This window comes from Carya illinoinensis, chromosome 5, assembly GCF_018687715.1.
Source record: "Carya illinoinensis cultivar Pawnee chromosome 5, C.illinoinensisPawnee_v1, whole genome shotgun sequence".
NCBI classification, from domain to species: domain Eukaryota; kingdom Viridiplantae; phylum Streptophyta; class Magnoliopsida; order Fagales; family Juglandaceae; genus Carya; species Carya illinoinensis.
Genome location: NC_056756.1, coordinates 19,954,867 through 19,979,777, shown reverse-complemented (window position 1 = coordinate 19,979,777; position 24,911 = coordinate 19,954,867). Strand labels below are relative to the sequence as shown.

Below are 24,911 nucleotides of genomic sequence, written 5' to 3'. Positions count from 1 at the left end.
TTTTGTCTGTTCCACCAACATTTTGGTGTGATAACCTTGGGGTGACTTATTTATTTGTTAATCCAGTGTTGCACTCATGCACTAAACACATTGAACTCGACTATTACTTTGTGTGAGATCGGGTTGCTGCCAAGACTTTAAAAGTCTCATTTGTTTCAAGCAAAGATCAACTTGCAGAAATCTTCACAAAACCATTGTCCACCACTAGATTCAACTTACTTCGATCAAGCCTCACCATCTCTTTGGTGCCGCTTGACTTGCAGGGTACTATTGAGGCTACTTTGCTTCTAGAATCAAAACAGCCAATAAAAGGCACACAAGAAAAGTGCGATACCATGACACTCAAGTGCTCGAGTGTTGGCATGCCACATGTCCAAGAGTCTAGAAGCTTCAGTCCTAAAAACCTGAGTGATGAGAGCCGTGCAATCAAATTGTGAATGAATTCTGTTATGTGAAAAGTATGTATAAATATACTGATACTCTTGTATGAAGGAATATGGAAAAACAAAACTCTCTGCGCGCGAATATGAAATGAATTTTGTTCTAGCTCTCTGGTATATTGTCAAGCACTTGTCTTGTGCATTTTGTTTTCATCATCTTCTATTTTATTCAATACATGTATCTCAAAGATCAAAATCTTTATTACTTGATCCAACTCCTAAAAATTCATCTAAGAGAATTAATGGCTACTTAATTTGAGTCGATTTCATCGAACTCTGAAACCTTAAAAGACGAGTGGTGTACATTACAATAACTCTTTTCGCGTGTATATATATATATTATTTTACGATTCTACCTAACTTCTTCTTTAGCCTTTTTCTCAATTTAAAAAGAATACTTTTATTTTTATTTTTTATTCTCAAGTAAAAAGAATACTTATGCTGTAAGAGATCAGCTTCAAAAGCAAGGAAAGGTAAAAGGAGCTTTTCGGTTTTGCCAATAATTCAAAGCTAATTGAGTGGCTTAATTCGTTGGCCTGATTTTATTAATTAGATGAATAGATCTGCATGATCATATGCTCAATAATGTTGTTGCCGCGTGGCTTGAAAAATGGCTAAATTCAGAATGCGTCATATTGAAAGTTGTACGTACCTTTACTCTTTCAAATGCTCTCTTTCTGCAGATCAGTGCGTATCTGAGACTTGCCTATAGCCTACCTTGTTCAGGCATTCAACCGGCCATATTTCCGTTTATTGTATAGAAAATAAAATAAAAAGACCGATATACCGATCTTGTTTGAAAAGAAGCTTGAATAATTGAAAGCTAGAGAGATTCCCAGAAAAACTGAGAGACTTTCGTACACATAGATGCGTAGAACATAATTTGTGTACATAACCAATTACAAAGATAAAAGAAAAGTGGTGATCATTTGGACTTGGAACTGCAACGTCGTGAGCTTATGTAAGATCCGTTTAATGTATGGAATCGAAGTTCGCAATTCAGGTGGCACCAGAACTTAACCGAGCCAAGCAACCCAACTCTCCACCGAGTCCTCGAGTTCCCTTTCAAATCGAACGTGATTTCGTTTCTCTTCAACGAAAAGTCGAGTTGCTCCATTCGAGTACGATCCAATGGTATTTGGGACGATGGAATCACATAATTAAAAACAGTAGAACTATTCTTACTCACATCGAAGGGGCCGTCAACTAGTTTTGCTATTTGTAGCGCATCAAAACTGAGGACGAAACTTGTATCGGAAAAACTTGCATGTGCTTTTGCGTTGTCGTTCTCTGCCCTGATATCAATGGCCATTTCGATTTCGAGTAGGCCGGCTTGATCATAACGAATAGTGTCCAAATGGGCGGACGTGACGCTGATGAAAGGCACCCTCGGACGTATGATCATGTATCCAACGAACACAACGATGCCTGTGATTATCACTGCTATAGATAATATCGTGCAGATTATGGCTATGACCCAAACCAAGGGGTGGGTTCGAGGCTTAAAGCTGTCTTTCATTGGGGGCGATCGAGTGGTTGGTGCCGGCCGGAGATCAGTGGCAACCTTTATGTTAAAGGTAGTGAGCGGAGGATTTTGGAGGGCTTGTCGTGGTAAAAGGATTAAAACGTGCGTGCGTGTTAGGTTCTTAGCTCTAATTGGTGGGGAAGGTTTAGGTATCTTCTTTTCCTGGTTTTAAAGCATCTGTACATGGATACAATGATTTCTGTATATATAAAGTGTAAACCTCTGTATCTAGGAGTCTTGGCTGCTTTATTCTCAAAAAGCAAATACCAAACTTGCATTAATGCTGAATACTTTTTCTCCCGTTTCCTTTCGTTTTCTCTCCCTCGTTTGTTTATGAACGGGCGCCGCTCCATGAAACAGGATATGTACCAAACTTATTAGGAATTGTATCCCTCATGCGCAACATGTATATGAGGTATCCTGTCTACGCTGGAGCCCAGAAAACGAGGAAAGCAAAAACACTACCGAAGGAGAGTTTTATTGCTCCATATTAACACAAGATACAGATTATACTATATACTGTACTTTTAACTCCACTTTTATCAAGTCGTTTTGGCATTACCCTTAGAAAATTATTTCAACACTTGATTTCTAAAATAACATATGCAAATATTGATGATAAATGCTTCATCATTTAGGATAGGAATGAGTTGAGAAATATAATATATAATATATAATATTTTCTAATACAAAATGTTACTACCTTTACATACACGCTAGGGGTGATACCTGTCCTGTACGAGTGGACTATCGCCTCACGACCTAAACCTTATGTGCCTAGTCCCAGTGAGGGTGTACTTCAGCCCTGCTCGGCCCGATTTCCTCATGTATATTCGCTCGCATCTGCCCTATGGGCGGCGGATGAGGGCTGGACTTGTATGTATATGCAAAGTCAAACCAAATCTCAAAGCAAAGTTCACATATTCAAACCAATTAAGATCACCAAAGTTGAAATTCAAACCAAAATTTACAACCCATATTCAATATAATTTTTTGGTTGAAATTTATATTTTCTCCCCGCAACTGACCGTGTTTTCATGTTTCCTTTGACTGTCACTACCCGAAAATATAAAATGCATTTGTAGCGGATCATTATTATTGCAATTAAGAGAAATCGTCGCAAACCTTATTCGATATTCATGACACCCAACACACCTTTATTTAATTACGAAATGATAAAAAATATTTATAATATAAATAGTTAAAACTATCTGTTGGGTTCTACGTTAAGAATAAACATGTGAATTTTATATAATATCAAAGTAAAGGTCTTAAATTTAAATTTTGACTATAAACTCTATATAATTTAATTAAATATTTCACGTAATATTAAGTCGGAAAATATAATAACTCATACCTAAAGAGAAGTATTAAAAATATAATACTAATAAATAAATCTATTTCTTCACACCATCAGCTTCAATTTTAACTTTAATTTTTATTATAAGAAGCTAATAGTTGCGACCAAAATTGATTGACCGCAAAAGACTTGTCGCAAAATGTCGACATTTGTTGTGGTCATGTCGTTTATACTTTCATAAATTACATAACTAACTCTTTGTCCCTATGCTAGCTCTAATCACTCATATAAAAAAATTAAAGCAGACTAACTTAAAAATTAAAGGTTATAATATTCGAGTTGCGACCAAAATTTCGGAGATAAAAATAGCCAACAACTCTCTTAAAAATCCAATTTATTGTCACTACAAGAGAATTAGTTTTTTGAGACAAAAAATATTGTCTCAAAAAATTCAAATTTTGTTCCTAGAAGTTTTTGGACATGAAAATTTTTTATCTCTATTTTATTTCAGAAAGACCGTCTTAGAAATTTTTGGAGACAAAATTTGATTTTTATCTCCAAAAAGTACTTTTAAGGATGAAATTGAGCAGAATTAGTCAAAACCGTTCGAATTGAATTTTTTTTTAGACAAAAAATTGTCGTGTCAGAATTAAGTTCGAATGAAAATATTTTTGTTTGAACTTATACTTTTGTTCGAACAATATGAAATGTTAATTCGAACCAATAACCATATTTAATCATGTTCATTCGAACCATCACATTCTTCAAGTGACTTTTGTTCAAAGAAAAATATTAACCGTTCAAATAGACAATCTATTTTCGGAGATCTTTTGTTCGAATAGAGTTTTGAAAAATAACGTTATTTGAATAAATATTTAATTGTTCAAACGAACGTACAAAATGTATTTCTCGATACGTTTGAATGGGTCTATTTTTATTCGAATGTATGCATAAATGGTAATTCATCATTCGAACGGGTTATTTAAAGTTCGAACAGTATTGGTCTAACAGAATAAAATTTAATTAAAATTGCAATCATATATACATCAATTGTTCAAATATTTACAAACATCATAAATAAAGGCAATTAAAAAACATTAAATGAATTATGAATGTGGTGGTAGTAGTGGCATAGAGTTTTGGAACATCATTGACTAGAATTGTTTAAAATTTTTTGGTTATTTAATTGTAGCCTTTCTTCTAATCTTGCCTCTAAATCTGCTGCTTGATCTAATCGGGTCAGCAACTCTTTTTTCTTTGATCTCAATCGTTTTATCTTAAGTGCAACTTCCTCTAATTCGTTAGTCTTATCGTTATTCGATCTGACTTTAGAAAAGGATGACGATGTTGAAGATGGCTTCACGCAATGTCCTAAACCTCTCAAATCTCCAAAACGTGATCCAAGAACTTGAAAAAAGATTTGAGTATCGTTGACAGATGATTCATCATATGTATCCGCAACAACTTAAGAGATATCATCTTGTCCTATAAAAAAAATATTAAAATTAGTATGGGTAATAAAAATATCTTCAGACAATGGAATTAACAAAAATATCATTAAAATATCTTTATGTGCTTTAGCATATAATTGGGTTAGATCATAATCAGCAGGACTTTCTTCTTAGTGCAAAATGAAAATTTATATTAGAATTTAAATAAGAAAAGTGTATATATTAATATTTAATGGGGATTAGAATAAATTACCCTTTTTTGATAAGCGATGAAAAGATTGAGAAGCTGCATGATGGTGTATCGTTAAATTTGATCTTTTGCTTTGTTTATTGTATTCCGTTGCTAAAAAGAGTATTATAATTTTATGTTTAATATGTCTATCATATATTATTAAAAAAAGATAGCAGCGAAATTACCTGATAAGTAAGATCTTTAAACAGATCACAAACTTTCTCTCATTCATTTGGTGGCATTGCTTGGAATGGATTTTGACGCGCCTCTGTCGTAGTACTGAATTTATGATAGTGTGCATGACATTGACTTTTGTACCTCCGGAATGCATTCAACATCAGTTCCTAAATCGTTAGTCGATCCTCTAGCCGGCCCAAATTTAGTTCAAACTCGTCTTTCAAAAAATTATAAACAATTAATATAATTTCAAAAGTTATTTAAATTAGCATGTTATACAAAGTAACTTATTATTAGGTAATGATTTTTGATGTGATCTTTCACATCTTGAAAAACTTTAGCCTAGGAGGATGTAGCCATCAATGCATATGTATGAGTAAGGGTACCAACGTAAGAAGCATGCCAAGCTGCTGAATCCCCAGAGCTGTCGGTGTGATCACCAGGTATATCAACTTTAATTTTACCCTATTTCCTTACTTTTTCTATGCAGACACCTCTCGTAATGTCTTTAACTCGGCGCTGGTTTTGCAACAGCTATATATACAATAATTAAAACATGTATTTTAATTAAATTATTTTATTTGAAAGATATACAGTGATAAAATACTTTGTTCTGGTTCTAATGATGATGGCCATCATTTCTGGCAGGTGAACTACGCAGGGAGTTAATAAGGGGTGGACATTGCTCACGTGTTCTTTTACATTTAGAAAGCATATCTGTTTGAAATTATAACAAATTATTATTCGAACAAGATACATTTCATACTTTTATAAGAATTATACTTGCACAAATATGTGTTTGAAAATCATTCAATCTCAGTTTTTTTGGATCAATCGCTCTCATTTTCAATAGACATTTCAGTTGATTCATGTTCTTTCGACATTTCACTTTCAATTATTTCGGGTTGAACATCTTCTTTACGCAATGGGACTATGTCTTATTGGCTTAGATCAACATTTGTAATTTAAGGTCATTCGAACTAAAGATGATATGTGCTAGCGCTTATTCGAATGGATTCCAATCCGTTCGAATAAGCAGTTGCCAAACACTCGACAAATAGGAACAAACTTCTTCACTTTAATTAGATTATATAATTATTTTGTAGATCAACATTATACTAATAGCAAGCAGCAGTGGAAGAAAACGTTCTCTACCCCAGACAGGCCAAAGTAGTAGAGTAGCTCCTTCTCAGCCGGCCGTAAGGCCTATACTAGTTGAGTAGGAGATCATTCAGGATGACTTCTGCGATCTTACTTGGGAGGGATGGAGCATACATGACATCATCACCGATCGTGGATGGACACCGATTTGTCAGCAAAGGGGCATAGCATATCCTGAGATGGTCGGTGAGTTTTACTATGCCATGGGAGAGCAGTCTGGTAATGCTCTATGCTACAACTTAGTAGTCCAAGGAGTGAGTATTTATCTTCTTTCCGCGCGTTATTGTTGAGTTTTTTTATTGGTGGCGGGAGCTCGGTGTATATCCTGCAGTAGCAGTGGCAACACTAAGAGCAGTGATTGCACCATTTGATGAGGACACATTAGCTGTATCTTCATCACGAGTGTTGGGTGTAGAGATTGCAGAGCTAGATGCTGGCTCAGATGATAGTGCGAGCGGCAATGAGGTACTTAATGATAGTCTCACAGATGATCAAATTCATGAGCTAGTGCAAGACCCTTTGGCTTCTCCTATTGATGGTAGTAAAGTGATCCGACAAGCCGACTGTATAGCATTTTTCAAAATGCTTAATCTGATTTTCGGGTATAACATTGATCCGAAAAATCACAAGACTAATTTCGAGATCGAGTGGGCCAGATTTTTGTTACGGATAGCATAGGGGGAACCGATTGATCTGGCATTATATTTCTTCCTTCGCATTCGAACAGAATCACACTATTCGGGTGAAGGTAGTCTACCATTTGCACTGCTGATATCTAACCTCCTACTCCAATCTAGGATTACAGTGCCTTTGAGTGAGCGGAGGTTGCCATAGATGGGGCCTGTTAACAAGATCACATTCTGCAAGAGCAATGGTCACTTGCTGAAAACTTATGCAGTACAAGATTTGCCTCCTCCTACTGATCCAGCTTCTACTGTTGATGCCCATGTTGAGAGATAGCCTATTAGTGCTACTTCGAATGAGGTACAAGTTTTATTGGTGGAGCATTGCCAAATTATAAATCAGGAGTTCATTGAGTCCAACATGAAGAAACTTAAGGACTAGATGGACACTTATATATCTTAAAGGATGATTTTGATTTACTTAACAAATAGATATTGTTAGTTATTATTTTACTTTTTTTATGTTGTATATAATGTCCAACTCCTTTTGGGATGTAATTAATATATAGTTTTTATTTTTAGTATTTGCTAGCCTCTTTATTGTTAATTATATTTTCTTTTCATTATACTTAATGTTCACGATAATAGAAAAAATGACATTATCTTTAAAGTAATATTTATTTAACTAAAATATTTTAAATTAATTACATAAAATTAATTTATTAATTCGTAAATATTTTAATTCATTGTAAATCATAATATATAATATATAGACATTTTTATTTACTTTGAAAATTATAACAAATTAATAGAAAAAATATATATTATTACAATTTTAACAATATATTATTACAATGAAATAATACCGTTCGAACAAGGTAATAACCATTTGAACATATTATATTGCATTCGAATAGATTAGATATCTGTTCGAATTAAATTTTATTAGTTCAAACAGTTTACACTTTGGAGACGATCTAATTCATCTCAAAATCTTCAATTCGAACTAATATGTATCCATTCGAATGGATTTATAAGGTTTTCGATGTTTTGCAATGAAATTTAAATTTCGTCTTTAAAAAGTATTTTTTAGGATGAAATAAATTTCATCCTTAACAAATTTCGTCCCTAAAAATCAATTTTTTTTTTTTTTGGTGTGTATAATGCTTGGGGATATACTAACTTAGTTAAAAATTAATTTTCATTTAAAAAAAATAGTTATTTCTACACATCACAATAATCATTTATGAGTAGTTATATAAATTTATAAGCTAGCATTATTACAGCTAAAATAGAGTATTCTTGTACTAGGGGCCCAATAAATTAGCACAAAGCACATTAAATTTTGTACGTCCAGACGGCATTCAATGCCAAATTAATTGAAACTGGAAAATGCAGATAGCCGGATGCATTAATATGGCTGTAGTGATCGTGGCATGCATGGGCCGCCCGGGCGGCGGCAGGCCTGCATTTTTGCACCACGTGATATAAGATGAAATCAACAAGTCTCTGATTAATTAGCGGAAAATTTTAGTTGTAAATATACCTGTATATTAATATATATATATATATATAAGTAAATTTTATTAAAAATAATATTAATTTAAATTTTAAATATAAAAAAATTAATATTAACATAAAAATTAGTACGTGACTTTACTTGTACGTAACAAAACTTTTAATTAGCTATAGAAAGTGTGATATTATTATCCCTTCCTTTTTTGTTGAAATTTATCTATTAATAATTATTTTTAATTAATTATTTTATATTAAAAATAGTGCAGTAATTAATCATACTAATAAAATATATAAAAATAATTCAACATAAAATTTTTATATTATTTATCTCCCAACTAACGTTGTCATTAACGAAGCGATTTCATTCAAGTAATAGTAATTGACAACGACAACTAAAATAAAGAACAAACATTTAATAGAACATTAAAAAAATAATGACAACAACGTTAATCTCATAATATATTTCACGAGAATACACTCCAAAGTGGCACCGGCGACCTTGCATTACAACATCACAGAAAGTCAGAAACAATTGAAACAATGGGGCCCATTAATCTTATTGGGAGGTAGCCGGCCAGTAGGTGATCGTTGTATTAATTCCCAGCATATTTTTCTTTGTGACTAATAAATTGGAAGCTGAACTTCTTCCTAATGAATTTAACGCCCTTAATAATTGCCTACAACCCAAAGCTCCGACCGGTGCTACCATATTTACTATATATACATACATGCTTGTATATGCTAATTTCTATCTTGTATAACTCCACGATCGAAGTTCGCCATCATCTTCAGTTTGATTCAAGTGCATATATAATATAAGAATGGCAGATCCATTGGCAAGCTTGATGTAGAAGTTGAGGTGAAGTCTGATGCAGATAAGTTCTGGGGAATCATTAGGGATTCTGCCACCATCCTACCTAAGGCCTTCCCTAATGACTACCAGAGCATTGAAGTTGTTGAAGGCGATGGAAAGTCCGTTGGTTCTGTTCGTCTAATCAAATATGGGGAAGGTAATTATATTAATTGGTTCATTTCTTGTGTAAAACTGAAAGGTTTAATGCAGTAACTTGAGCTGCATATTGCTTTCTTTTGGTCACTTTAAACAAATCTGCATTTCCAGGTTCTCCTATTGTCAAGATTTCGAAGGAGAAGATCGACAATTTTGATGAAGCAAACAAGACAGTTGCTTTTACTGTGATAGATGGGGACCTGCTCAAATTCTACAAGCATTTCAAATGCCACATTACTGTGACTCCAAAGGGAGATGGAAGCCTGGCAACATGGCTATGCGAGTTTCAGAAGACTAGTGACGAGGTTCCAGATCCACATGTCATCAAGGACTTTGTAGAGAAGAACTTCAAGGAGCTGGACGAGTTTGTTCTCAAGCAATAATAGAGGCCATTTGGGGTCTGATGCATGTCTGGGGATTTTTGAATATTTATGGTCTAATAAACAGTATAAGTAGTAGTTCGCAGTGCACTCATTTCAATCCATAGCGTACGTGTTTCTTAAATAATATCCAGCTTGTTTGTTGGCTCAAGTTAATATTACTGTATGTGTTCTCATATTGGATATTTGGACGCACACCTGATCTGTTATCAATGAAATAATATTATTATCTCACTCTTGATCATGTTCATGGGAAAAGTAATTTATAAGGAAGTTTGCATCGTCAGTTATTAATGAGATAATATTATTATCATTTTAAAATTTTAAAAAATTAAATTTTTTATTTTATTTCATATAAATAATTAAAAATTTTATAATCATTATACCAAATAAAATGAGATAAAATAAAATCCTTTTTTGAATCTGAACCAAGCTGTGCATCTAGCCATTTGCACAATTCCAAAAGGAAAATTGCATGGTCTTTTGACATTTTCCGAACTAGAAATTGGGGCCAGCTGATCATTATTGGCCAGGAAATAGTGGGGATATTTACTCTTATTTTTTATTTAATAATTATAGAAGTGATTTTAAATATATTGGCCACCCATACTCGCATCTCTCTCTAGCCACCGAAACTCATCCATGAAATCAAAACCCATAAAAATAGTTTTACCGTAACCCCTAACCCTCCCTCACGATCTGTATAAAACCGAAACCCAAAAATAGTCCTCCCTCTCGATCTCCATAAAATCGAAACCCAAAAGCCCCCTCTCTCTCGATCTCCATAAAACCGAAGAACAAATCGTGAAAAATAGAATGAATGTAAGTTTACTATTTTTTTAGCTGTTTGTGGGTTATTTCCTGGATTGTTTGCCTTCGAGTTGCTCATATATTTTCGGAACTTTTTGTTTTTTGTTTGCGTTCGAGTTGCTCATTGAAGTGCAAGTTTTCACTATTTTTTTCCAGTTGCTTGTGGATTATATTAAAGTTCGAAAGGATGAATGCAAATATATTTACAGCACTTGTTGAATTTATTCAAATTTGTATGGAAAATCATAAATATTTCCTGTCCAACACTCATTTACTTTAAATTCAAATGAATTTTGGAGATAACTTTTTTTTTTAATTTTTAATTTTTAATTTTTTAATTTTTTTAATTTTTTTATACTTCCTTCTTTGAATCTCAACTAAAAGGATTCAATATTATGGATGAATGATGGCATATGATAGTAGGGAACAACCGTACGTAGTAATGTACTTATGATGAAACAAATATTTATATTGCACGACTTGTATGTTGCATTTAAATTAATATTGGCAAGAAATTTTGATAAGTAATTTGTCTCGTTTGGCACTAAGAAACACTAGCCTATGCACAATCTTGACCAATTCTCATTTGACTAGCTTCCTATCTTACCCAAAAAAGATTGCAATTGTCTCTTATCAACTTTGCATTTTGTAAGATAGTAAAGATATTGGAGTTAGCACTCGCAAGCTTAATAATTAATTGGTCAATCATATTTGGAAAGATAGCCCTTTTCTATGACATTGAGACGGTGTCAATATTGTTGCATGATTAATTAGTATATTGAAGATTGGAAGAACCTGGCTAGCTAGGTTACAACTTATAATTCTGAGTAGAGGAAACATACAAGGTTAAAATGATGACACCAATAAACATATTTCCTTTCAAAATACATATTAGCATTATTAGCTTAAGTTAGCACTAAAAATATGGACAAATTCAATATACTAAATACATATTAGCATTTTAAAGCTCAATTTAGTAATGTAGTTTATTGCTCTTCATCTATATGGGGCATGCCCCTATTTTCTCTTTTCTTAAGATTCAGTCCTTGCCGAAACTCTTTACTGGTTCAGTCCTTGTCAAAGTTGTTTACTGCTTAGAATGAATTGAGCTTCTTGTGCCTGTTCAGGTTGTGTAATTAACTTGGAAGTGTAATATTTTTCTGGCATTATATTATGATGTCTAATATTAATTGATGTGGCAAATGCAATATGACTATGACAGCAATGTTAGTTCAAGTTCTTGGACTTCAAGAGCAAAAGATGAAGCTGCTATTTTGGAGAGACCACTTTGCCATTGTGAGATTCCATCAAAACTAAGGATTTCTGCCAAACATACTAGTTTTGGCAGACGGTTTTTTAATTGTCTAAACTATAAGATGAAGAAACAATTCTTATTTTTTCAATGGATTGATTTTGAAATGGAACAAAACAGTTGCTGCAAAATGACAATAGAGTTAGCTCAAAGAAGGAACGACAAGATCAATTAAGAACGTGTAATGGCTGAAGAAGCAAAGTTTAAAACTATGGAAAAGAAGTATAAGGGAACATTATTCTTGTTATGGTTCTGTATTATTGTACTTTGTGCTGTAATTATGTTGAAGTTTGAACGATAAACAACTCAATAAATGTAATCCTTGAAAATGAGCTTGATGTATATTGTTTGATGGTTGTGGTCTATAACTTTCTTTTTGGTTAAGTTGGAGATGTTTGTCAAATTGGGAAGTTGTGAATATTGATCGAAATGGGGGGTTCTTAAAAATGAAAAAAAAAAAAAAAAATCAGTTTCGTTGTGTAGGAATACTCTCATATGACAATGTCCAAAACCATATATAAGATTCTTTAAAATAAGTATACAGCCAATTACCAAAATGGGGTTAATATTTTAAAATTTGGGGGTTAATATTTTAATATTTAGTTAATGTTTATTTTATTTTAATGGTTAATCTTTGACCTTCCTAGACCAATAATGACAAAAAATTTCATGAAGCTTGTAGGCAAACCAAATAGCTTGTAGGCAAATCAAATGCAGCTTTTTTTTGGCTCAAATATTATGAAGTCCCTTACCAACTGAGCAAAGAAACAGAGCACCTGGGCTGAGCAAAAAAACAGAGCACCTGTCACTAGCTAAATATCGTAAAACTGTACAGAAGACAACCAAATAGCCATAGAAAATTAGCTTGCACCTGGGCTGAGTATGGCAACAAAGATGTTCTCACAAAATACTTTGATTATCACATCTAATTACATGATCTGAGCAAGAAATTAAGTCAAGAAAATCTGTGCTTGCTGAATCACAAGTAGCAGAATTTTATATAGCTTTAAATATCAATTTGGAATCTCCACCTCTCTTTGTTGGCTAAATACATACTACCAAATAAAATGTACCAAATCCATAGAGGTCAAAATACATAGTACCAAGTACATACATAGCTCTAAATACATAGTACCAAATACATAGCTCCAAATACATACTATCAAATAAATAGATCCAAACACATTGACGCAAAAAATTTTTCTGCACCATCACTTTCCATATTGAACTCTTGTAACATTAAAAATATCAAATAAGTATACATGGTAATAAGCACATAAATTAAACAACATCCAACTAATTCACCAACCTCATGTCACATGTTCTTCAAGATCCACCATTTGTGATATGTCTTCATTTATGTTTCCAAGATTCCTACATGGAAGACAATAAAAGCATAAAAATTGAACTTATTAGATTAAAACAAAATCAAAATTTTCTGATAAGTACTATACCCCAACGAAGGGCAATTGTTCTTTGTATGGCCCTCAATCTTGCAAATGCTACAAGGCGTTTTCTTCACTGCTTGAGTTTCTTTTGGGTTCTTTGCTCTCAAAGATTTTGGTCTTCCTTTCGTTGGCACTCGTTGAGGATCTTGTACAGTTTGTGAGAAATTTAATATTACTTATGATCTTAACATAGGGGAATCATTACGTGACATTTCTCCGCCTTCTAAATTTTTTTCTCCAACATATTCCATCAAAAGCAACTCCCTGTGTACCTTCTCTAAGCCAATAGAAAGGTAGTTCATTCTAAAACTTGATTGTGAGCCAAGTTATGTAATATCGTAAAACTGCATCATCAACTTATTTTTTCGCATTATCGGATCTTCTTGTATCATTACATGCCCCTCATAAACTGGTATTTCAAGTATTGCTCGACTCTTAGCATTGATTGTCCATCTTTCTATCACATAGTGCGAAGGCAACACATCTAATTTTGATTTTTTTGCAAGGACACATAGGATATGCCTACAAATAATACCAAGAAACTTAAACATATGACATGTACATATTGCCTTCGCTTCTCCACTCTCCAAATTCACATAATAAACACGTTTATCTCTGCCATTAGGTGTCATCTCATACATCTTACTTTCACCATTTTTCTGAACTTTGGTAGCTTTGTACCGTTGGCTATTAAATAGCTCATCTTGAAATATTTCGAAAGATTTCCTAGTATACACTTTGGCCGCCTCTTCTTCAATTGCCCAACATGTTTTCAAAACTGCCCTAATCGATTTCGTTCTCACATCCTTCTCTTTCTCTTTAAAATAGCGTGCATCTAAGGTTTTCTCATACTGATGCACAAAGTCACTCACCATCGTGCTTGAACGAACATAATCCTTGAAAAATTTCTTCAAGCTCTCACTCTTTTGTGTGGTTGACATACCAGCACAAAACGTGGTTCGCAAGTAAGTTGGAACCCACTTCTCCCATCGATTATATAGATTTTGTAGCCAATCATTATCAACTAGACCATACTTCACCATTATTGAACTTCATTCCTCCTCAAACTCATCACATGTTATTGTCTCATGAATACAATGACTTAACTCTTTTGAAAATTCAGGAAACTTGTTGTAGACATGTGCCAAATGTTCTGAAAATTTTTATAAAATATGCCACAAGTACAACCAGTGAGTTGTATTTGGGAGTACCTCTGCAATGGCCTTAGCCATGGCTCTATCATCATCAGTAATAATAGTTGAAGAGGCACGTCCAAGCATTACTTCCTGCCATGTTCTCAATAACCATATATAAGATTCAGCTGTTTCGTTGACTAACAACACACAACCAAACATTATGGTTTGGTGATGATGATTAACTCCTGAAAACGGCACAAATGGCATTTTATAAATATTTGTGAGATACGTCGTATCAAACATCACAACATCACCAAAATATTAATATGCAGACCTCGATCTTGCATCTGTCCAAAAACAGCTTCCCATACACCCATTCTCATCAACTTGCATGGAGTACACAAATCCAGGTTCTTTACACTGTTGATCAAGAAAGTATGCATACAACCTTTGTGCATCTCCTTCCACAAACAATTTTCTTCTTTTATTTCCCAAATAATTCTCGACATCCTTATCAATACAACTAATGTTAAAATCACCACTTGATTCTTTGTTCAACATTGATATTATCTTCCTTGTCGGTATACTAGACTCATTTAAAGTGAGAATGGGTTTTTTTTGCACGTGTCACTCCTCTATGCCCACGAAGCAAGCTGGTACTTCTTGGTGTGAGTAGATCGTAATTGTGTTCAGGCACGAACTTGCATACTATCTACCTTTCACCATCCTTTTTTATACACATAGTAGCTTTACATCAAATTTTTGTTTCAGCATGTTCGGGAATTTTTCTTTCTTTTTGTTTTAGACTTTCATGCCTAAACCCTTCCCTTGTATAAATATAGTGTACTCCTTGTAATTTTCTGTCCTCTCTCCATAATACCGTATGGTTAGTCCTTATTGCAAAACCTTTTCGTCTTGCATACGCCTTATAAAATGCTTGTGCATCCTCAGCCTCATCAAATTATTTCCCAACAAATGGTTCAAAATTTCCACTATTGGAAGTAGAAATCAAATTGACTCTAGCTCCCACATTCACTCCAGCTGCATCTTCTACATTCACTCCATCTCCATCACCATCTCCCAAATTCACGATGTCTTCCATATCCAATCAAGCTCCCATGCTCACATCACATTGCTCTTCCACAGTTTCATTCTCAAATGTTTCATTTACAATGCCTTGTAGATAGTTTCTACTCGTTACTATGTCAACGTCATCACTATCCGAACTCCATCCAAAATCCTTCGTCCAACATAAAACAATGTTATATATATATTACATATTGAATATTATATGTATAATATTGAATTCGAATAATATTACCAAACAGATTTAATACCATGATTTTAATTGTGGGTGCGTCGGTGTTCAAACCATGGGAAATTGAAGCCAAAACCCTACAACAATAAAAAAGTGACTATTCTTCATCCATGGTACTGTGAAAAAAATGGAATGTTTCATAAGGTCCTATCAATTTAATGGCAACTTTTCAAGTAACAAGAGTGCCTCTGAGTATCATAAATTGAAATTATTCATGGTTGATTGGAGCCTTTTTAATGATATATATAGGTTTAATCTTCATATAATAAGAAATAGACACTTTACAATGTAATAAAATAAAACTCATTTTCCAAGATAGTGCATATTTGCTTTAAAGTTGTAAGCTTGACTGTGATCAAATCCCTTTTATGCGGGACACTTTTTCAAGTCATTACCCATCATGACCCATGGGATCTCCTACTGTAAAGCCCGCAATCTAATCATCAGGCATATTCATGCACAAACAAGCTTGAAAGAAAACAAATGAACACCAGCTAGAATTCCAATCACATTTTGATTGAAGCTGAATGGATTTAAGATTTTCTCGCAAGCAACATTGACAACAAGCAGCTATAGGTCTAAACACTCACTGATTCATTCACATCACGAAGTGTAAATAATCAATAAATAATCAATCTGGTCTAGTCTAAATGGATTTTTCTTAGAGCATAAGAGTAAGTGAAACTGAATACAAACTGGCATAGACATAGACACGCGCGAGAAAAATAAAAAATGGTCCACCTTGATGAACTTGGGATCCCAAGAATTTGATTTTCTACGTGTTGCTTGCTTTCGATTTAGCTGGTTTTTAGGAAAAAAGGGAGCTTCCGATTTAGCTTCAAATTTAACATTAAGGTTTCTAAGAGAGAGAGAGAGAGAGAGAGAGAGAGAGAGAGAGAGGTTTTCATTTCAGTTCCAGATGAAAGCAACAAAGACGGAGTGGGTTTATCCCCTACATCACGCAATAGTGACTTTAAAATGTACTTCTTACGTGGCAAATTCTAATTGGCCTTCGTTATTCTCCGTTTATAGGACCGTTCGGTCTGAAGCATTTCTATAAACCTATATATCTATGAGCCTTACTATATACGAGATGTTTATGACAAGACCTCGCCTACTTTATGTTTGGACGAGATTTTGCAGTCTAGACAGGATCCCCATCACATTCAGATGAGCAACCCTTCTTAAATGACAAATCCTTGTTGCCAACCTTATCAATGGCATTTCCTTACCGTGCGCAACGATATTCTTTATTGAGACATAGGATTAGGGCTGTAATCGAGCCTAGCCGAGCTAGTTTTTGGCTTGCCGAGCTGGCTCGACTCAAAATACTCGAGCTCAAGCTTGAAATTTTTTTTTTAATTCTTTGTTCAAATTCGATTTGATAAGTTAAACTTTCAACTCGACCTCGAGCTCGAGCTTGTCCCACAAACGAGTTCGAGTCGAGCCGAACTTGAGCTCGAGCTTGAAATTTTTTTTAAATAAGATTTAATAATTAATATTATATATTTAATTATAAAATTTGTATGCTTATATTATTAGCTAATACATATATACATGCATAGGTGTATCATGTATATATTTATCAATATATGAATGAGTTTTAATCGAGTCGAGCTAAGGAGTCGATTTGAGTATAAACGAGCGAGCCTAAACAAGCCTTAGTCGAGTCGAGTCGAGTCGAGTTTTGTCAGGTATGTGTCATTTACAAATCGAGCGGGTATCTACTTCCACGAATGAGCTTTTTTTTTTCACGAGTCGAGTTCGATTCGAGTTTAAACGAGCGGGCTATTGAACAGACTGGTTCATTTATAGCCCTACATAGGATATGCAAATTTTACATTTTTTAAAAAATAAAATAAAAAGTAAATTTGAGACTCACATTTAAAAAAAAAAAAAAAACTCTAGTTTTCTTAATGGGTTTGTACTAGGGCTGTGCAAATCCTTCACTAGCTCTGACTCTATCCGACTTCTGTTTTGATTTTGATATCGATGAAGTCAGAGTATTTAGAATTCGAAGTCAGAGTTGAAGTTCGGAGGCATGTAGAGTTCTGAATTCTAACTCCGAACTCAAACTTAAAAAAAAAAAAAAATCAAATATAAAACGTCTTTTTACACCTAAATTTCGACACCGTTCCATTTCATTTGGAACAACGTTATTTTTTCACACAGGAGTCTAAAACACGGGACCCCCCTTCTTCCTTCTTCCCCGTCACTCTTTCCCGTCTTCTCTATTCTCTCTATGTTTCTCTCTTCCCATATGCCATTTGGCACCGTTTGTCATCGTCAAAAGCCCAGGCCAACTGTAGAATACTTCCCATGAGCCTTTGAGATGCCGTAGGTATATTACCATCTCATCATTTGATTCTCAATTGGTGTTTATTTGATTTGCAATTGGTGTTTATTTTTGTTGGCAATTCAAAATTTAGGATTCCAAATCTTGGGGATTTTGTTGTCATGACTTCATTGTAAATCTAATTAGAATTCAAATTAACTACGAACAAGTAAAAGAGATACGTTTCATATAGTTAATTTAGTCAAGCTTTTCTTAGTGCATATTAAATTGCACCGTACTTTCCATGAAGACTCATCATAATTATTTTGGCATTTTGGGGCTATTTCGGCCCCCAAGTAGCTAATTAACTAGTGCTCAATTACATGCATATATAATATTACATATATATATATATATACATTCATACGTATATACACACTTATATATTACTCTTGAAGCTAGCAACATATATATACAAGATGAAAAGCAAGATATCACCATGGCTGGCTTTGAACTGCTGCTGCTATGAATTGCTTATTTTTCTGAGTGAATGTCTACAAATGGCAGTCTTATTGCTTGCAGACCAAACTTATATCTATTTTCATAGGGTATAAACATGATGGACAAAGTAAAACGTCAAGTTCTTTTCTTCAGTCTGAATTAAAAAAAAAAAAAAAAACCAGCACCGTTTGTGCTTCTAGAATTTAGATATTTGTGTTGTCATTTAGCCGCACACTTGTCGAAGTTAGTGGAGTCTGTAAGAAGAGGATATTGTTCACAAGCACGAGTTTGTTATCCATGTTCAATATTGTGTTCATATCATCAACCTCATAGTTATTAAGGAGTTGAAGGAGGTTGATGATTCTATTACCGAAGTCCACAACCTTGTGAGATATGTGAGGACTTCCACCAAAGGCTTGGCAAGTTTAAGACAATAGCCAAATAGCTTAAAATCCCATGTTCAAATATATTGTGCTTAGACGTTCCAACTCAATGAAACTCTACATACATGATGTTGTATGTGGCATAAAAGTACTAAAGAGCGTTCGAGTGAATGGAGGTCAAGGATGAAGGCCTGAGTTATGCTTTACTGGAGTCGGTAGAGGGGAGAAGGAGGCTCGGTGTGCCAGCCACAGTTGATTCGGCCAATGTGAAATATTTTGTTGAATTTTTAAAATTGTTTTATAATATAACTCTGCGGATATCTGAATCCAAATATATTAATATATTACTGCAAACTTGTACTTCGACAAGACCTCGGAGTTTCATGACCACTTGCAACAAAGTTGTGCTAACATTGTGGGATTGTTATTTGCTATGGCTACGAGGAAGAAATCCAAATATGATAAATATTGGAAGAATGTTGAGAAGATAAATAGTTTCCTATTTATGATTGCGATCTTTGACGTCCCCCGATATAAGTTGGTCATTATAGATTTTTGATTAGGGATGTCCTTGGGGAAGAGAAGGTTAAAGAGTTTAATAGAGAGCTTAAAACTAATATTGATAACTTATATAGTCACTATAACAATAGTGGTTAGCTTTCAACTGTAGGTGGTAGCTCCTCACACTCGACTAACTTGACATCTTCCTTAAATGACACGCATGGACAGAGTTCATCCCTTTTGGTGTGGTAGTATCATCAAAATTGTGCATCGAAGAATATTATGCAGTATAGGTATGAGGTTGAGCGTTATTTTATGGGAGATGTTGAGGCGCCTAGTGATGCATTTCATTTATTAACTTGGTAGAAGCTTAATTTCAACAAGTTTCCAGTCCTTTCCCGAATGGTTGGACATGTGTTAGCCATTCCTATCACTAGAGTTGCCTCTGAATCGACATTTAGCATTGTAGGTTGTGTGTTGAATACTTACCGGAGTTCATTGGCATTTACAACCTTGGAGGCACTTGTTTGCACACAAAACTGGCTAAGTGAAACACCCATTGGACTAGATACCGTTGATGGTGAGAGCTATGGGCTTGAATCGGGTAACTTCATATGCTTTTAAATGATTATTTAAATATTTATAATATTTAATTATTTAACTTCTAATTTTTATGATTTTGTAAACCTAATTGTGAACCTTAGTATAATTGGATAATTGAGAGTCTTACATGGACGAGGAGTTATGTTGTAGTGATGCTATACATGTATTATATTTGATGTAGATCAGAGGAATGATCTAGAGAAAATATTGTTGACTATTTCATACTATATTTTTTTAATATATTTTTTGATGTATTATTTTGTAGATAAAAACTGATGAGGATGACTAGCTTCAAGAGGCTTTGTCGAGTTTAACTTATTTACCATATACTATTGGCTCCCAATTCGACAACTCATTTAAGGATGTTTTGACACTATTAGTGCATGACTTATTAATTGCTTGCGATTGGAGGCCAAATGGCTGACAGTGATGCAAGATGCTTGGGATTGGATGCTTGCATTTTTTATTTATATTGTCATATTGTGTTTGTCATTGTGCAATTACTTCTCTTTGATTTTGTAATGTATGTAATTTAATCATTGTATTTAATTTTTTTAATTATTTTTTACAGCATATTTTAGAAATTGGAAGCCCACTAGGATATAGGTATTTTTATTTTACAGTATTTCGGAAGCCCAAAAATTGTAATGGGACTTGGGCCTTCAGAAATGAGCCTAGGGATTCAGAATTGGGCCTTGGCCCAATCACACTCCAATCGGAGTTGGAGTACGTGTTGACCTCTGACTTCAGTCGAACTTGGAGTTTGGAGGTGGCCACTTCGACTCCGTTAGGTCGGAGTTGAAACCCACCCCTAGTTTGCACAAGTCTTGCACATCCACTATATTTAGAACTTCTATTTATTTAAGTTTTGCTACAAATGGGTGCCTTACAAGCAAATTAATAGTTGGTTTGTAAGGCTTTTTCATGATGTATTACTTGCAAATAGATTTTTTCTATTTGTTTTCCAAGCATATATAGAATTTTCAGCCCCTGAATGCTTAGAATCCATATGCTTTATTGTTTTATGGATCATTCAGGCTAGTGAGATCTTATTGGTCTGTGTCTTAAATATAGTGAATAAATAATTCTATTTCTTATTTTTTACTGACCTAAATTTGTTATTTAATATGATGTCATTATAGATGGTTTCAATTCTAACCAGCCTCTATGCTAAAGCATATGGATTATGATTATTAGTATTTATCCTACAGATAAAAACGCATATACATGCGCAAAGACGTGTAATTTCAAGTAAATCAAAAGCACAAAAAAAAAATATTTTTATAACTTTCAAAGCTTAATGATGTACGCATGATGATCAGCTTCTAATTTCGTCTTCCAAGCGTAGAAACTGTCAAAATAATACAAGAGTAAATCCCAAGATTGAATTCACAGAGATAATGAGAATTAAGCAAACCTTTTATAATAACAAGATAAAATATTGACGTTTATGGTGACAAAAAATTTCTAAAAGAACAAAATCTTGAACTAAAATGGGGACTATTTACCAAGGAATTGTAGACTGAATTAAGAATATGATTAGTGATTGTTTTGGAAATTCAAGCTCGAGTTAACTGAAAATAAAGGTAAATCTATGATTCTAAAATTACCAAAACTAAGATACTTAGAGAAAGTGTGTAGCAAATGAATTAAACTTAAAAGAAACAATAAAACAGACACTTGGGATACAATTTTCACTCGCTGATTTGGTGATGGATTTACTTCTTTTTTCATCTTCTCTCAACCACGATCCCATTCCTAGAAGTCATGGTCGGATAATATAGCAATGAACCAAAATTCTTAACCTAATAAAATTACTTGATAGATTATATAACAATTATAAATAGTGAAAGAAAGTCATCAAAATCTTGTTACTTGTTCAAGTATCAATTGTGCCTTTACGTCTACAACTAATCTAAACCAAGAACAAATGTGATGCCCCCAAATCCCCACATACGGACACGGGAAAATCGAGACGTCCGGATGATGACAACACGGGTCACCACCCTAACGACGAGTGCCAAGTGTGTGTATAAACAACAAATATGCAAAAAGAAACGCGCAGTGGATAACGAAAGTCATAACTAAGTACCAGAATTTTTTCTTAGTTTAATACAAAACTGTTTAAAACATACATAATAAAATATTACAAGATACAAATATAGTTCAAATCCAACAACAAGGGATAAACTTCCACTCAATACTCCAGCGGAGCCGCCTCCTTGGGCTCAACCTCCTCCTCGATCTCTACATCAAAATCTACGGTACCAAAAATTGTGCCGCAGGTAAGTAAAGATTCAAACGCCACTAGATAAAAACATATTAAAACTCAAACAATATGCATGAAAGAATGCCAACGCACATGTCCCGCGAAACGATATTTTTCCACGCACGCCAAAAGTCCCATTTGGCCCCAAAAACATATTATTTTCCAACTCACGCCAAAAGTCTCATTTGGCCCAAACCCAACTCATACCAATAACCAATTAATCTGTATGGACCATGACCTCTCCTAGGGGTCATCCGCCCACCCTGGCTCCTGTGCCACACCGCAGGTAACGACCACGCGTGTGACACCTAAACGAGCGATGCCCAATTCCGCGCCCCGCGCGTTCGTAGCCAAGCATCTTCTAACCCTCGCCAACAAAGGACCACGGAGTCGGTACGAGAGCGTTACCATCCCGCCCGCTCCCGTTGTCGCCCAGCGACAACTCAGGGGACATCACTCAGTATATTACGCTCCCGAGTGAACAGAGGAGCTCCACCGAGATAATACCTCATCTCAGCTTGGGGTCGTGATACACAGGCACCCGAAAATCCATTTATGCAAATAAAATAGCATTTTCTCAATTTAAATAAAATGAACATGTATGCTCCATGTAATGCACGCCTCAAGGCACAAATAACCAACCAATCACAAATCAACAAAACCAATCAACTTCGCCCTCAATCCATCCGATTCCGGAATTCCTCAAACTCAGCCAGAATCAACCAACCAACCAGATAATTTATTGTAAGAGTAAAATATATTTAAATCTAAAAGTAGAGTTTGGAAAATACTTACAGTACTATACGGTATTTTTCGAAAGCTCACGACGTTGTAAGCGGCGGAAAAAAAGTAATATAATAGTGTATTTTAAACTGTGGCCGTGGGTAATAAATTACCCACTTTTGAATGGGGACAAACCAAGACACAAAATTGATAGGGAATGGCCTACGGATGTTTATGAAATTAAAGGAAGTGAGCTTTAGCCGTGGGTGGCGGTGGAAGTGCAAAAAGGGGCTGAATGGAGTTGAGCTCGTGGGAGCTGCTCCAGCAACGGATCGGGGTTGGAATTGGGTGGGTTAAGATAGTAAGAGGTAACGGAAGAAGTTGTGAAGAGGTGGTGGCCGGAGGTGGAACGACGGCTACGGAAAAGCACAAAAACTGTGTGGCTTGGAGGAGCTCGTGGCGGCTAACGGTGGCTCGGATGGAGATGAAACTTGGTGGGGATGTTAACTGGTCGGAGGGGAAGAAAACTGGATGGGTGGTGTCGGCCACGTCTCCGGCGAGCGGCGGTTCTGGGCTGATGAAGCAACCAGTGATAGAGAGAGAAGGGAGAGCTGGTGCTGTGACTTCCAGCCTTGTGTGGCTGCTAATGGCTGCACGGGTTGGCCTGAAAATTGAGAGAGGTTATCTTCAGCCAGAGGGAAAACGACCAGTGGGGGCGGTGTACTGCACGGCGGCGGGACGACGGTGAACTGGGCGGTGGAAGGAACGGACAGAAATGGAGGGGGGGCTGGGTCTTGCTCGCGGGGGGAAGAAGAGGAAAAAGAAGAAGAAAGAGAAAAGAAAGAAGAAAGAAAAGAGAAAGAAAAAAGGAAAAAGAAAAAGAGAAAAAAAAAAGATGGAGAAAAGAAATGAGGTACAATCCTCATCTCCGGAGTCCAAAAACTAACCCGACGAGAACGATTTTAAAAACATAAAACGACTAAAATAAATTAAAAATCACGTCAAATAAAATAAAACCAATTAAAATATAATAATTTAAAATAAAAGAGCTAATATATAATTAAATTAAAAACAACTCTTTCGGCGAAAATACACGTAAAAACAGGTCATCACATCCTCCTCCCTTAAAACAAATTTCGTCCTTAAAATTTACAAGATCAACCATCAGCTCCAAAAAGATACAAGATACAACTTTCAACATAATTGAGATACATATCATCGACAACTCCCAACAAATCCAATGGTTATTATCTTCACACCATAAATTGCTAATATCGACGACGCCTCTGCTTTACCTTCCGAATTTTCATCATATTCTAACATTGGTAACCTACTAGCCACTTCCAAAATTAACTATCAATAAACAAAATTTGTACGACCAAAAGATTAATCTCCCATTAAAACTCCGAATCACTACTAATTCCTCAAAATCAATACAAAATTTGAATATCTAAGTATCTCCAAAAATTATGCTTTCGCGCGCACTCTGATAACTCACCAAAATACATAAAGGCTATATCCTCCAAAAAAAAAAAAAATTAACATCATGAAGTACAAGCTCAATCCACACCCAATCATAAGAAAACCTTTACCACATTTCTATAGAAAATAATATACCTCCAAAACCACAAATCTCCACTCATTCCTCAGTTGGCCATCACTGCCCTAATAAAAAATCAACATTTTGCAAAAATACGTCCACGATTGTTGACAGGAATCAATACCCATCAAACTCAACATCCCAAAATGAAAACAAGCATCATCCTTTCAAAATAAAATTGCCACATCTCAGGTAAGGAACATAACCTAAAAGGCT

General features: G+C 34.8%; 3 protein-coding genes and 1 long non-coding RNA gene across 4 annotated transcripts; 2 read left to right on the top strand and 2 right to left on the bottom strand.

Annotated features, from left to right (window-relative positions):
* Nucleotides 1–1,232: 1,232 nt before the first annotated feature.
* On the bottom strand, nt 1,233–2,152 carry LOC122311379 (NDR1/HIN1-like protein 12). The gene has a single exon (XM_043125924.1). The coding sequence runs from the start codon at nt 1,957–1,959 to the stop codon at nt 1,366–1,368; it is 594 nt and encodes a 197-aa protein (XP_042981858.1). The 5' UTR covers nt 1,960–2,152; the 3' UTR covers nt 1,233–1,365.
* Nucleotides 2,153–9,241: 7,089 nt separating this feature from the next.
* On the top strand, nt 9,242–10,050 carry LOC122310178 (MLP-like protein 423; the record flags this gene model as incomplete). The annotated part of the gene is made up of 2 exons (XM_043124054.1): nt 9,242–9,437; nt 9,548–10,050. Coding segments are annotated over 2 exons (468 nt in total), but the record flags the coding sequence as incomplete, so codon positions are not given.
* Nucleotides 10,051–10,421: 371 nt separating this feature from the next.
* Nucleotides 10,422–12,282, top strand: LOC122309380. Its single transcript, XR_006242423.1, has 2 exons — nt 10,422–10,638; nt 11,849–12,282. It is a non-coding gene; the product is annotated as an uncharacterized LOC122309380 (long non-coding RNA).
* A 1,430-nt stretch (nt 12,283–13,712) lies between these two features.
* On the bottom strand, nt 13,713–14,429 carry LOC122310177 (protein FAR1-RELATED SEQUENCE 5-like). The gene has a single exon (XM_043124053.1). The coding sequence runs from the start codon at nt 14,427–14,429 to the stop codon at nt 13,713–13,715; it is 717 nt and encodes a 238-aa protein (XP_042979987.1).
* Between the last annotated feature and the right edge of the window lie 10,482 nt (nt 14,430–24,911).

Bases quoted from the DNA above. Each gene is read 5' to 3' on its own strand.
- LOC122310177 (XM_043124053.1), bottom strand. From the start codon at position 14,429: ATGGTGAAGTATGGTCTAGTTGATAATGATTGGCTACAAAATCTATAT.
- LOC122311379 (XM_043125924.1), bottom strand. From the start codon at position 1,959: ATGAAAGACAGCTTTAAGCCTCGAACCCACCCCTTGGTTTGGGTCATA.